This window comes from Trichosurus vulpecula, chromosome 3, assembly GCF_011100635.1.
Source record: "Trichosurus vulpecula isolate mTriVul1 chromosome 3, mTriVul1.pri, whole genome shotgun sequence".
NCBI lineage: Eukaryota > Metazoa > Chordata > Mammalia > Diprotodontia > Phalangeridae > Trichosurus > Trichosurus vulpecula.
The window spans coordinates 342,753,525-342,767,569 of NC_050575.1; the positions used below are offsets into that span (position 1 = coordinate 342,753,525).

The window sequence follows — 14,045 nt, forward strand, 5'->3', positions numbered from 1 at the left end:
TAATAGAAGAGCTCTTATTCATCTCTTTTGGGGAGTCCATACACATAGGCCATCCTTTGACATTATTTTCAAGATTTTCCTATGTTTCCTACTCTAGGATAGATGTATAATAAGCCAGAGAGTGAGAGAAAAAACCGATTCTCTCCCTTTGGGGTCATGTTCTCCTCAGGGCCTTAACCTTTTTTCATGGTGTCTTGTCAGAAAGCATATCTCATCCATAGCAAGCTCAGTCCCAAGTAGTTATCCAGAAAGTGGGGCAGCCACTTTGTCCATCTTTATGGCACTACCTTTGAATATCAGTATCTTCATTGAGGCAGGGGCTCAGAAACATCAAACCATGCATTAGTGGTATAAGGTCATGCTAGAAGAAATCCAGGAAACATTTAGTGAGAAAGGCTAAAGCAAGGTGTGGAATTACACTAGTCAATGGCTCCCTGTTTCTTTCCTATTAATGTATAAAGTTGAAAGTTGGCTCTCAACTCTGTACTTTTTTTGGAACGCTTCAACAATAGCCACTCTATGGAGAGCCTGAGACCCAGGAGACCTGGGTTCTTGAACTAGCTTTACCAATAACTCTCTGCAAGACCTTAGACAGCTCACATTACCTTTCTGGGTCTCTGTTTCCTTATATGTAAAATAAGGGTAAACTACATGATCTCTTCCATGTCAAATGGTCTATGATTTTAGGAAAAGGAGGGAATAATCGCAGAAAAGAGTATTTCCACATGGCAAATATGCAAACTATTTCAGACATTCCTCAAGGTTCTATTTGCTTACTTCCTTGGGATCAGGCTGGTATAGAACCTTTAAACAAAGTAAGGGATAAGCAAGGAGCTTATCTTACCTCTCAAACCACTGCTGGTACATAGTAGCAAAGCCCAGGAACTGGAACTGGCAACAAGAAATATTCATCCCTTCAAGGGTCATGCAACCTAAATCAGCTCTCAAGGCAGCCTTTTTTTTTTCAGTCATTTTGTTTTGTTTTTAAGGAAGTTGTGCTGAGCCACTGAAACCTGCAAAGGCTAACTACAAATCTTCAAGACATTGGGTGGATGGAGAGATAAACATGGTCTTTCTCTGGATCTCCTTGCTAGTTTTCCTGGGCTCAGGCTCAGGATGTCATCATCGAATCTGCCACTGTTCTGACAGGGTTTTTATCTGCCAAGAAAGCAAGGTGACCGAGATTCCTTCAGACATTCCTCGGAACACTGTTGAACTGTGAGTAACTGAGGGAACAGCTGTGTGGTTGGCACCTGGGTTTTATGTGTCACTGCTATTTTGCAATTAAACCATTCCTGTCCTTGCTGGAGGCTCGGTAAAAACCAGTTCCCCTTTTCCATGGCTTTTGACCTTTAGTTTCCCAAAGATCATAGGTGAATGAGAGATTCTTAAAGCACTATAAAAGAAGATTGCAGGAAATGACATTCCTGAGGAAAAGGGAAGGGTGAAATAGAATAAAATTGAAAATTATTTGGGAGTTTTATTCCATATATTTTGGAGAAGTCAAAAAATGAAGATATCACTTTTAAGAGAGCTGTATCTGAGAGGAGGAAATAGGGCTTTGGGCAGAGGTAGATTCAGAAGTGTTTGTCTACTGAGATTTGGAATACTGATATTGCCTTCTAGAGACAGCCATATGTTTGCCAAATAATAATGTTTTTTTCTAGACTCTCTGAGGCTTTTCTCCCAGGGGGAAAAAAGGAAAGCTTTCTCAGACAGCTAGGGAAATGTACTTTCTACTCAAGTCGGTTCAACTAATACTTATTGAGTAACTACTATGCACATGGCCTTTTGCTAGATGAAGGACTTTTCCCTCGACTTCCGCTGAACCACTTATTTTTACAGAGCTTTATTGATATATTCCAATTCCGAATCACCCAGTTTTCAAGCATATTCCTCCCCAATCTTCTACCCAGAAAAGCATCTCTCATAACCAATCACAAAAAGAAGAAAAAAGCAGTTCAGCAAATCCAAACAACTTTGACAAGATATGTAATATTTCATATCCAAAGGACCACACCTCCCCTCCCTTCACCACCTCCCCCTTCTGCAAAGAAGGAAGAACGATATAATTTATCAAATCTTTGCCAGGAACAAGCTTTCACTCAGTCACTTTAAAAAGAAAAGAGAGTCACATGGGAGGGGGCTTGGAGAACAGTTTGATCCTATTTTACAGATGAGGAAACAAAGGTTCCATAAAGTTCAGTGACTTGCCTAAGGTGACACAGGTAATAATTAATAATAATAGTAGTAGTAGCTAGCATTTATGGAGGACTTTAAAGTTTGCAAAGCACTTTATATATGTTTATCTCACTTGATCCTCACAATGAACTTGAATGGTAGGTTCTATTATTATCTCCTATTTACAGATGGGGGAAATGAACCTGGGAGCAGTTAAATGTATTGCCCAGGGTTACATAGTAATAGATGGATAAATCAGCGTTCAAACTCAGGTCTTCCTGATGCTACGACCCACACACTATCCAGTATGCCATCTAGTCAATGAAAGAAGTAAAGCTAGAATTCATACTTGTGGAGCTTCTTCCACTATCTGCCTATAATAGATGGGAACTGATTAATTCCAAGAGTCTACGTGGTTTATGGGTTTAAGCCATGGGTTACTCTTTGATATCTGGAGATGGGAAAGTTTTCTCTACATGAAGCTATAGCTGTTTCTCGTGGAATCCAGTGTCTTGATTTAAAATGTTCCCAGGGCACTTCCTCTGGTTGAGAACTATGCCCCCTAATGACCCCTGAAACTGTGAATGACTTGATCCACTGCAGAATTTGTTTCCCATACTCGTTCTGCTGAGTGACCTACCTCTGGGGAATTGTTGCTGGGGAGGCTTAGAAGTAATAATCACATACAGCGTCCTAACCAGATCCATGACATTCATCAGATTTCCCAAGAACCCTGCATCATAGCAGCCAAGGTTTAGAACCTTAGGCACCTTAGAGGTCATCTAGTACAACCGCCACATCTTTTAGTTAGGAAAACTAAGGCCAAAGAGAATAAACAACATGCTCAAGGTTACACAAGTGACAGAGTCGTAAGTCAAACACAGCCTCCCCCCAAATTCCAAAGTTCCTTTCCATTCCTTTGCTCCGAGTCCCATCATGCTTTCTAGGAGCAAAGTACGTTTTCAAAGGAACAGAGAAATGGTTGTCAGTGTATGTGTTTTGGCTACACTGTCTCAAATCAGACAGTAGATTGTGACTAGGCAAAAAATGAGCCTGCCCAAGAGGACAGCTTGGCTACTTTTAGATTATTATAAACCTGGCAGAGACCCATTGTGGCTGAGCTCCAGGGACAGACAACTAACTGCCCTCCCTTGGAAGCTGTCTTCACTGCTTTTCCTTTGATTGTTCTCTTTCCAACCACGAAGTCAGGCAATCTAACCTGAGTCATGGAATATATAAGACCCTTTTCAAAAGAAGGATAGAATTTTAGTGCTGGAAGACACTAGAGATACCGTCTAGTTCAAGCCCATAATTTTGTACATGAGGAAACCATTGATCCAGAGAGTTCTGTGACTTACCCAAAGTAATTTGGCAAAGGTTATTAAAACATGGATCTCTTGTCTCTGAGTTCAGCATGCTGGCAGAATATCCTAGAATTATTTCATGTTAGAACTGAAAGAAGGCTCAGAGATCATCCAGTCCAACTCTCTCACTTTACAGATGAGGAAACTGAGGCCCAAGGCAATGATGTGTTTCACCTGACTCCTACAGCCAGTCAACAGCAGAGCAAGGACTACAACCCAAGTTTCCTGAAACCTATTTCAGGGTTCTTTCCAACACACTAACATGGTTTCCCTCATTTTACCAAGCAAGAAACTGAGGTTCTTCAAAGTTAAGTGAATCGGCCAACATCAAGTTTCTAGTAAGTGCATGTAGAGCAGAGATCAGAAACCACACCTTCAGATTACAATTAAAGAGCTCTTCATGCTACAACTACACTAAATATAGGATTTTTGCTTTCAGTGACTTGAGTCATTCAAATATGGCCAACTCTAAATCTGGATATTATGATCTCATTTCTCCTCTGTTCATTAGTGAATAAAAGTGACTACATCATATCAGATAGGCTTCCCAGACTGCTTTCTGGAAGCAAAAGTACATTTTTCAGCACAACAGAGAATTGCCTATGGCCTACAGTATATACTCAAAAGCTATCTTTCTCACCCTCCCCTTCTAATCTATCCCAATCCACAATCTATCCCACATGGTCACTGTTAGTCTTTCAGTGGCAGCAGCTTGTGGAATGGTTGGCACATATGATGGCAGAGGCTCAGGAACACTTGTCTATCCATCCATCGCATTTTAGCTAGGCCTGTGCTACCCCAAAACTTGAAATAATTCTTTTCAATCTCACACTGCTATAAACCCTGTATGTAATTACTACACCATCTACCACAATGACCTTCTATCATTAGTGCCACAAGAAAGCTTCTCATCTAAATTGTTTTTGTTCGCCTTTATGGTTTCTTTAAGAATGCTGACAGCTAAGAATTGGGGCAAAAGAGACCAGACAAAAACAATCAGGCCCAGTGCCTTACATCCATTTATTAAATCAGTTATCTTTTTTTTTACATGAGTAGGCAGTCAACCTAAGGAGTATAATTTCAAGTTCAGTCGCTCCACCAACTTACTATCACCCCAACCCTGCCCCCCAGAAAAGAAAAATTCTTTAGTCACAGGCCATCTGATGCCTCTGATTCTTTACAAAGCAAACAAGTAGCTCATTGCATAATGAGATACCAGATTCTATAAAACACCGGCACTTTTGGGAGAGGACACACTGTAAATTAAATTCATAGGAAGATATAAACAACTGACAGCAAAGCCTTACCTAAGAGCAAATAACTGATAGGAAAGCCTTACCCAAGAGCAAGTGTTATTAGGGGAAAGGGAAATAGGAGGTTAGATTGGGGAGTATAAGTGAGCAGTAATAGGAAGAGGGGAAGGAATATAAAAACAGAAGGCCATGGGCTCTAAAGATAATCTTCACTATTTTGCCAAGGGCCAATATTCTGAGTCAATGCTCATCCAGTTTTATAGAACAATCACTTAGTCAGTATCAGTATCAATTTCTTCATCTGTAAAATGGAAAAATAGGTTGTTGTAAGGGACAGATGAAATAAAAGATGTAAATCTCACACACACACACACACACACACACACACACACATATACATATATATACTAGCTATGATGATGATGTTATTGGTACCCTAAAGCCAAGAAGAAGCATTCTAAATGATTTAGTGGAGACAATTTTTTCCTGACTATTTAGTGGGGCAGCTGGGTGGTGCAATGTTGAACTTGGACTTAGGAAGACCTCAATCCAAATCATGCTTCAGATACTTATTAGCTATGTGACTTTGGGGAATGTGCTTAACTACTCTCAGCCTCAGCTAACTCATCTATAGAATGAGGATAATGATAGCTCCTACCTCCTAGGGTTGTTGTGAGGATTAAATGATATAACAGATATAAAGTGATTTGAAAATTTTAAAGTGCTATGTAATGTTAACTATAATTATACTAGAACTGTTCAGATAAGATGTTAGCTTTACTATCTTTTTTATGCCAGAACGGGTTGGTTAAAAATAAATAAGGGAAACTTTGCCTTGACAAATAGGTGGGGGGAGGAGAACCAGAAGGAGGGGAAACACAGGCTAAAAAGTTGTGGAATTTTTTTAAAAATTTTGTATCAATATGTTTTGATTTTATATCACTTTTATTTCCATAACCAGTTTTAAGGTGGTTTTGCTATGTATTTGTATTGGAGCCCAGGGAAAATTCCAAGTGAATCAGAACCCAGAAATAGCATAGGAATGGAAGGGTCTTTGTCTAATTTGAAAAGAACTGGGGCAGGGGGACCTGGGTCACTCACAGTCCATCCAAACCCCTAGATGAAATATTTTGGCTGACCCAGTATTTTCCGAGTTTGGGGATTGACTGTGAGGTTTATCGCCTGTGGTGTGGGTGGGCAGGTGGGAGGGGTCCTCCTCTTCATAGCCTGTAATTGCTTAATCCATCAACATGTCAGAGCTTTCACTTTTGCTCAGGTTCATCTGGGCAAAAAAACTGCTCACACATTTTACCATCTACATTTTTTATGCTGTCATTCCTCCTGACTTCCAGCCTCTGCCCTGAGCTCATTAGAAGAGAATTCATTCCATGTACTTCATCACTATCACCTTGGCATTCTGATCTGATATGAGCTGGGTATGCTGATATTCAGATCAAAAGAAGGGAGAGACGCCATCAGGAGACATCTCCTAAGCCTCTGTATGTCCTTCCATCTTTTCTCCCTTCCTTCTTACTATTCTGATTCTCTGCCTCTAGGCCATGCAGAAAAGGTGGGGCAAGCCTGGACTGTGGCAGGGCTCTGTTCGGTAGAGGTGGGTTGTGCATTACTGGCTTAAGAAAAATTACTTTCACTAAAGTCCTCCTCTTTTGTCTGAAGGTGACATGGGGTCTTAGAGGCTATGTTCTTTGTAATACCAAGAGCAGGGCTTGAATGGTCCATATATGTAGTCCAACAATAAATGCAAAGCAAAGTTTGGAGAAGCTCATAACCAGGCACTTAGCAATGAGATGATGATGTGTGTGTGTGTGAGAGAGAGAGAGAGAGAGGGGTGGGGTGAGGGAGGAGAGAAAGAGAGGGGGGGGGAGGGAGGGAGAGAGAGAGAGAGAGAGAGAGAGAGAGAGAGAGAGAGAGAGAGAGAGAGAGAGAGAGAGAGAATGTGCACAATTCAAGAAACTAAACAATGAACAAAAAAACTTTAAAAAAAGCAATTACACAAAGACAAGGAGAGGGTTTAGGGAGTGGATTTTTGAAGTATTAAGTAATGTTAAACTTTGGGTTTAAATGATATTGAGGGCTCATACGGGGCAGTACAATAGAGTGAAAAGAGCTGGACTAGGTAGGAATCAGGACACTTGAATTCTAGTCTCAGCTCTGCCACTAACTTCCTGTGTGATCTTGGGCAAGTCATTTAAACTCTCTGCACCTCTTTTTTTCATTTGAAAATTTGGTATAAGAATATGTTGACCTTCCACATTCTTTCTGGGGAGCCCATGAGATGTAAAAATGACTTTTTCAATATGAGCTTTCATATAGTCCCACCAAAGATTCAAAGATTCTCAAGTTTCAATCATGAGATTCTTCTTTTGGGATCAGAAAAGTTCCCTCCCCATCCTACTCTTCTCAGTTATATCTCAGAGAGTAAGCCCATGATCTAATCATAGTCAGAAGATTCTGGCTTTTTATCTTACTTTGAAGGGTGAATAATAAAATCTGGAAAGCTTCCCTTGGAAACTAACTTTATCCTGTTGGAAGCTGAGTCCTCTTGAGATAATGCCTAGCTATGTGGGACCTGAAGAAGCCAGTGGACACCTTGAGCCTTATCCCTCAGTGACAGGATGAGAAGAGAAGTGTCTTTTCTTAGCATACAGATGAGGAGCTTATGAAAAAAGAATGCCTAAAAGAATGTCTAACCTGTGTCAAAGAAGCATCAGAGAGAGAAAGAGGGTCAGAAAAAGGGGGGAGGATAGAGAAGGAGAGGAAAGGGAAGGACAGAGAGAGGGAGAGAAAGAAAGCAAAGGGAAACCAAAGATAAAAGAGGCTAATTTATCTGCTCAGGGTCAGATAGCTAAATACTTATATAAAACGAAATTTGAATTTTGATCTTCATAACTTTAAGCACAGGTTACTGCCTTCTATACCACCCCGATATTCCCAGTACCACATATCTTGTTCTGATGTCCTGTGAATTCTCCTATTGAAATTTTTATTGAAAATTTCTTATAATCAAAAGGTCATCGTCATTTTTACTAAGTATACTAGGTTTAACATTAGACATCCCACCTTTGAATAATTCCTTCTCAACAGAACACTGTACCTACCAGCAAGGAAACCTGTGTCCAGCATCAGGAGTTTTATCAGGGACAAGAGTCACATTCTCAGCAGAGGTATCAGAGAGAAGACTATGGAGCAGCTGCAGACTGGAGCACATTTAGAGAAAAAAAGAAGGAAATTGTACAGCAATGGAAGTCTCCTCTAATGCAGCCAATGAACTCTATCCAGAGAATTGGCTGAAAGCTATAATTTACTGAGGGTTATTATTGGCAACTGAAGAAGCAGTTTTGATAGCTCAGAATTGCACTTGCTTTGGGAAGACAAAATTACCCTATTTACTTATTGGTGTGTGCTGTCCTTTTGTGCCCAGGCCCAAGCACCAAGAAAGCTCATCACTTTGAAGTGGGTCAGCTTGGTCATGATGGAGAAATTGACTTGACCTTGTCTTATGGTTCCCATAGCCACTCACTAGATCACCTGGCTACTATGGTTGGTTTGACTACTCATTCATCTTTCTCTTCCCTCATCCTCTCTTTAAAAAGTTAGGCAAACTCAGGAGTACTGACTTTGGTATCAGAAATCTTCGTTCTAATCCTTGCTCTGTCACTTACTACCTGAATTCCAAATTTGATTCTATGACTCCCAATTCAGACTTATTGGACAACGGTAACATCCTGTGTGTCCTACAAGGACAGATAGCAGAGGTAAAGATTTTTATTTGCCTTGTGGTTGGTTATAAGAAGGTCTGAATGTTTATTTCTGGTCTGACCTCCTCCTGCAGTGCCTTAGACTTAGGGAATGTTTTGTTCCTCTGACCTAAGCTTGGCATTGCCTTGTTCTTTAGCATGCAGTAGATCTGTTAACCTGAAAGTCTTGAGGGTATGGGCAAATCCATTTGAATAAAGTCAAACCAAAGCCCTGCTAGGAACTTGAAGCAAAAACACGAAGGCTGCAGTGCCCCCACCACCATAAAGACCACCACCACAATCACACGCAGCCCTCGTCTCAGTGGCCAAGACTCCAAAACCATAGAATCTTCTGACTCTAAAAAGAATGATAAAATAGCACATGTTTTAAGATGGGAATCTGATTTCTGATTTTCCCAGTGATGAGCTTACTGCAGTCTCTTGTAGAGGAAGTTTCTATGAACCTAGGGCTCACAAGACTTGACCAAATGTTGAGTAAGTTGGACAATTCTTATTTCAGAAATTAATCTTCCGAATTTCAAAAGACTTTCTAATAATTCCTATCATAAAACTCAGGTTTGTATTGTGTTTTAGAGTTTATAGAGTACTTTCCCCCACCAACTTGGTGAAGAAAATAGTGAAAATATTCCTATTTTACTGTCGAAGAAACAAAAGTTTCTGTAACTTCATAGAGGTTCATTGATTTGTCTCAGAGACAAAGTTAGAATAAGATGGAATGCCTACAAACATGCCCATGTCTCCCTTACCCTAAAAAACCCAGCACTTGGTCCTTCCATCCCTGCTATCATTCTATATCTCTCTTCTGTCCTTGATAGCTAAACCCCTTAAGAAGGCCATCTTTTATAGGTACCTACACATTCTATCCTCTCATTCTCTTCTTAACTCCTTACAATTTGGCTTCAGGTCTTATTCCACCAAAACCGCTTGCTTCAAATTACTAATCCAGTGCTTTTTCTCTGTCTTTACTCTCCTTGACCTCTCTGCAGCCTTTGATGCTGCTGATCACACTCTAATCTTTGGTACTCTCTTCTAAGTTTTGGGGACACCACAGGTTTTCCCCCTACCTGTCTAGCTATTCCCTCTCTATCTCCTTTGTTGGATTCTCCTCCAGATCCAGATTTTATCCTGGACCCTCTTCTTTTCTCTCTCTATACTACTTCACTTGGTGATTTCATCAGCTCCCCTAGATTTAATTACCATCTCTATGCTGATGATTCTCAAATCTACCTTTTTTCTTGCCCCAATCTCTCTGCTGACCTCTAATCATACACCTCCAACTGCTTTTCAAGAAACCTTGAACTGGATGCGAGTGGACACCGGAAACTCAGTACGTCCAAAACAGAACTCATTGTCTTTCCCCCTAAACCCTCCCACCCCCTCCTACCTTCCCTATTACTACAGAAAGAAACACCATCCTCCCAGTCCCTCAGGCTCACAACCTAGGAATCATCCTGAATTCCTCACTATCATTCACCCCTCTGAGACAGACAGAGATAGAGAGAGAGACAGACAGAGACAGAGAGACAGAGAGAGACAGAGAGAGAGAAGAAGAAAAAAGAAGAGAAGAAGGAGGAAGAGGAGGATGAAGAAGAGGAGGGAGGAGGAGGAGGAGGAAGAGAAGGAAAAAGAGAAGGAGAAGGGGGAGGATAAGAACTAGTCACACCATATAGGTAGCCAGTGACTAGAACACTAGGTCTAATCCAGCCTCAGACACTTACTAGCTGTGTGACCCTGGGTAAATCACCTAATCTTTATTTGTCTCACTTTCCTCAACTGTAAAATGGAGCTCATAACAGTACCCACCTCCAAGGGCTGTGAGGATTAAACGAGATCATATTTATAAAGTGCTTAGAAAAGTTCCTGACATATAGTTGGTACTTAATAAATGCTTATTCCTTTCCCCTTCCCTTGGTTTTTCCACCTATAAGATGAAAGGTTGGGACTAAGGAATTGCTAAGTGTCTTCCCAGCTCTAATTTCAGATAATCAATTCAACAAATAAGTATTTGCTAGGCCTATGTTAGGCACTAGGGTAGGTCAAAACCAAGCAATGTACATTTTCTAGATACATACATACATTCTGCTGGAGTGATTGTGTAAGCAAGTCAGGCCATCAACACTTGGTGCTGCGCTCTTACTGGGATGCTGCTTTTCCATACAACAAAAGCTTAAGTATAAACTATGTGCAATGCATGGGATCCTTAATTTCCTCTTGATTACCAATTAAAGTTGTTGTGGTCTTTATCTCACTGTATATCTGCCCATTTAAGGGAAAGGGGACAACCACTTTTAAACTTCAATTGTTCCTATTTTTCATAGGAGAAGACTGAGACTCAATAAAGTTTAGTGGCTTGCCCAGTGTAATGCAGTTGGGATTTTGTAGTTGGATGCAAAACTAGGTCTTCTGTTTGAGACCCATTGGTCTTTCCACTATACTATACTGCCTGCCAGGGTGGATGTGTTATCTTTTATTTGAGTCAATAATATATAGAAACTTTTCATTCAGTTCTCATCTTTGAGACTGTTGGAAAGAAAGCAAGGAAAAAGGACAGGTACAGCATTGTTTTATTTTTGTAGTGCTAAGCAACTTGCACTGAATCATATATATCCATCTAGATTAGGAAATTAAAGCATTCTGAAATGATTTGGGTGGTCTCCAAATTGCTTCAGAAATCCAAGTCCTTGGCCGACTCTGGGTGTGGTCCTCTGTCTGCTTTTGATGTATTGGCACTGAGAACAGGGAACAATTAAAAGAAGATATTGCTCCATGATGGCTAAAGCATGCCACTGATTGGAAGCACCATTTTCTCTAAGCATCTGACCCATTTGCTTTAGAATGCTGAAGTTCTTCCTGTGGCTTTAACTTCATCTTGTTACTCAGGCTTCAGGAAGCTACCAGTACCCTTACTTAGTTTCTAATAGCCTTGTATGGACAATGGCCCAATTGTATTCTGTAGTATACTGACTTGGTTTGGGGTAGCAGGTTAGAAGGAGAAAAGAAAGTTTGTAAATGTACTCTGCCTTCTCAGTGACCGCAATTTTAGTGGGACTTGGAAGCCTCTCTTCCAAAATCTCCCCCAAAGTTCTACCTGATTATAGATGCCTGTGATTCTTTTAAGTGAGGTCAAAGCTGTTCATTTCATAATTAGGGATGAAGAAGATGCTCCAAATGCCCCCTAGAAAAAGTAATCCAGTGGGATTCACACAAAGGTATAAATGATTGACAGCAGATCCTTCCTTGAAAGTAGTGAGAAGAAAGCAAAATAGATTCTTGAAAGGACAATGAAATAAGAAAGGATATTGGGGTCATGGAATTGTGTTTGTCTATTTCCCCTTACGATCAAAGTTAAATGTTGTGAATATGTCAAAAGGAGCATCTGTCTCTCAGAGCAGTAGACCTGAAGCCTCTCCAACAGGTGAGTGCCTAGAGAGAAAGAAAAAGCTGAATTTGAAATGATAGGATCTGGATTTGAATTCTAGCACCATTACCCATTGCCTGTGTAATCTCGGACAAGGTCCTTAACTTCTCTGGTCCTCAGTTTCCTCCCTATTAAGATGAGGGCACTGCATTAGATGATGTTTAAAAACCCTTCTAGTCCTAAACCTACAACACTACTATCTCACTTGCTCCCAAATGAAGGCTGCCTCATTAATTTTATTTATTTATTTTTTAATTTATGAAAGAAAACAAGCATTTTCATAACTGTAAATCTATTATGTACAACCAAAAAAAAAAAAAACAAGTGAGGGCTGGCTTGGCTGCCCCATTACAGAATCTTAAATAGCCATTGCCAGAATGATTTCTCCTAACATGAGCATGCACAAACCTGAAAAGCTTGCTCCATACTTAAAAGAGAAATGATTGAGGCCATCATTTTCTTTGGCCTGATACCCCTTTTCTGGTACTATAAAGCAAAATGGAGTAGGGCAAGGGAATGGGGACAGAGATGAAATGGGGTATGAGGAAGTACCTAAGTTTTAAAGGTACATGAATTTTAGGGTGATAAAAAATTAGAGTATCAAAATAGCCATCTGGAATACCCACTCAACGCCTCCTGCCCAATTGGGGAAAAACCACTTCTCAAAAAGTCTTATCACAAAAGCCATTGAGTTTCTTCAGGGAGGACAGGAGCCTCTTGGTATCGATCTAATTTTCTCTAAATAAACACCCTGAAACAAATGAAAACAGAACATTACACCTAGATAGAAAAATCACAAAAGTCTCTGAAAAGCATTCTGGCTGCTCAAACTATCTGGAAGATAGAGGGCCATCAGGAATAGGTCCCCAGGAATAGGTTCTGAGCCTGAATGTCAAGGTAGGTATACAACGTGTGTGTCCTACCGTACCGGGAAATTCAAGGCAGTGTCAGGGAGAACAGAGAAAGAAGACAGATCCCCCAGGAAAACTAGATATAGCTATGCAAAGGATTATGGCTTATAGGGCATTGGGCTGGGGGGAAGGAAATTTTCAATGGAAAACCTGAGATCAAACCAGCTGTTTTTTTTTTCCTGATAGTCTCTAGCACCGATAGTGATAGCTGCCATTTATTAAGTATTTTAAGGTTTGCTTTAAACAAGTTATCTCAATTGAGTCCCATAACAGCCCTATGAGGTAGGAACTACTGGTATTATTAGGTCCATTTTACCGATGAGGAAACTGAGATTCAGAGAAGAAGGGGCTTGCCTATAGTCATACAACTAATAAGAATAAAAGGTGGGATTCAATCCCAGTTCTTCCTGACTGTGAGTTGAGCTCTTTATTGACCATGCCATTTTCCCTCCCTCAGGATGGTAGTAATGTGCAGAAGAAAGGGAGACAGATAAAAGAGATAATATGAAGGCAGAGAAGTCAAAACTTGTCCACTGATTGGATATGGTAAAGGGCAGGAGTAGAGTAGAGCAGCATCTATAGTATACAATTTGACACTGGAAAGGTACTTAAAATATACACATGTTTGCTGCTTGGCTATTGCTGAAACTCCACTTTCCAAAACTGATCTTTAGAAACCATGCCTGGAAGTTGCTAGGTGATTCAGATCTGAGCTCCCTGGTACCATGCATCCTTGTCATCACTCTCTAGTGTTTTCTACTGCCTCTGGAAAAAGTGTGTCAATGGATTACTTTATTATTCCAGTCTTCATTTTGCCAAGACTTCCCAAACAAAATATCCTTCCCTGGCCCCTGATCCCTTAATATATATGTGTTATCTCCCCTGTAAGAGTGTAAACCCATTTAGGGGAGAGGCTATCTCACTTTTGTATATGTATCCCCAGCCCTTAATCCAATGCTTAACATGTAGTAAACACCTAATAAGGGTTTTTTCATTCATTTATTTATAAACAGATTATATATAATGATATTAAAATATACACATATACAGAATGTCCCAAAAAGTTAATTGTAATTTTAAGGTATTAAAGCTTAAAATTGTACTGACTTTTAGGTTTAGTACGCCTCATATAATCTGTA

General features: G+C 40.2%; 1 protein-coding gene across 2 annotated transcripts in view; it reads left to right on the forward strand.

Annotated features, from left to right (window-relative positions):
- Nucleotides 1-1,054: 1,054 nt before the first annotated feature.
- The window catches only part of FSHR (follicle stimulating hormone receptor), a 243,982-nt gene continuing 230,991 nt past the window's right edge, over nt 1,055-14,045 (forward strand). The window contains exon 1 of one of the 2 annotated variants that reach the window (XM_036752372.1): nt 1,055-1,218. In XM_036752372.1, coding sequence (XP_036608267.1) covers nt 1,067-1,218 — 152 coding nt within the window. In that variant the 5' untranslated portion in view covers nt 1,055-1,066. The remainder of the gene's footprint in view (nt 1,219-14,045) is intronic. The other variant, XM_036752371.1, reaches the window with a different exon arrangement.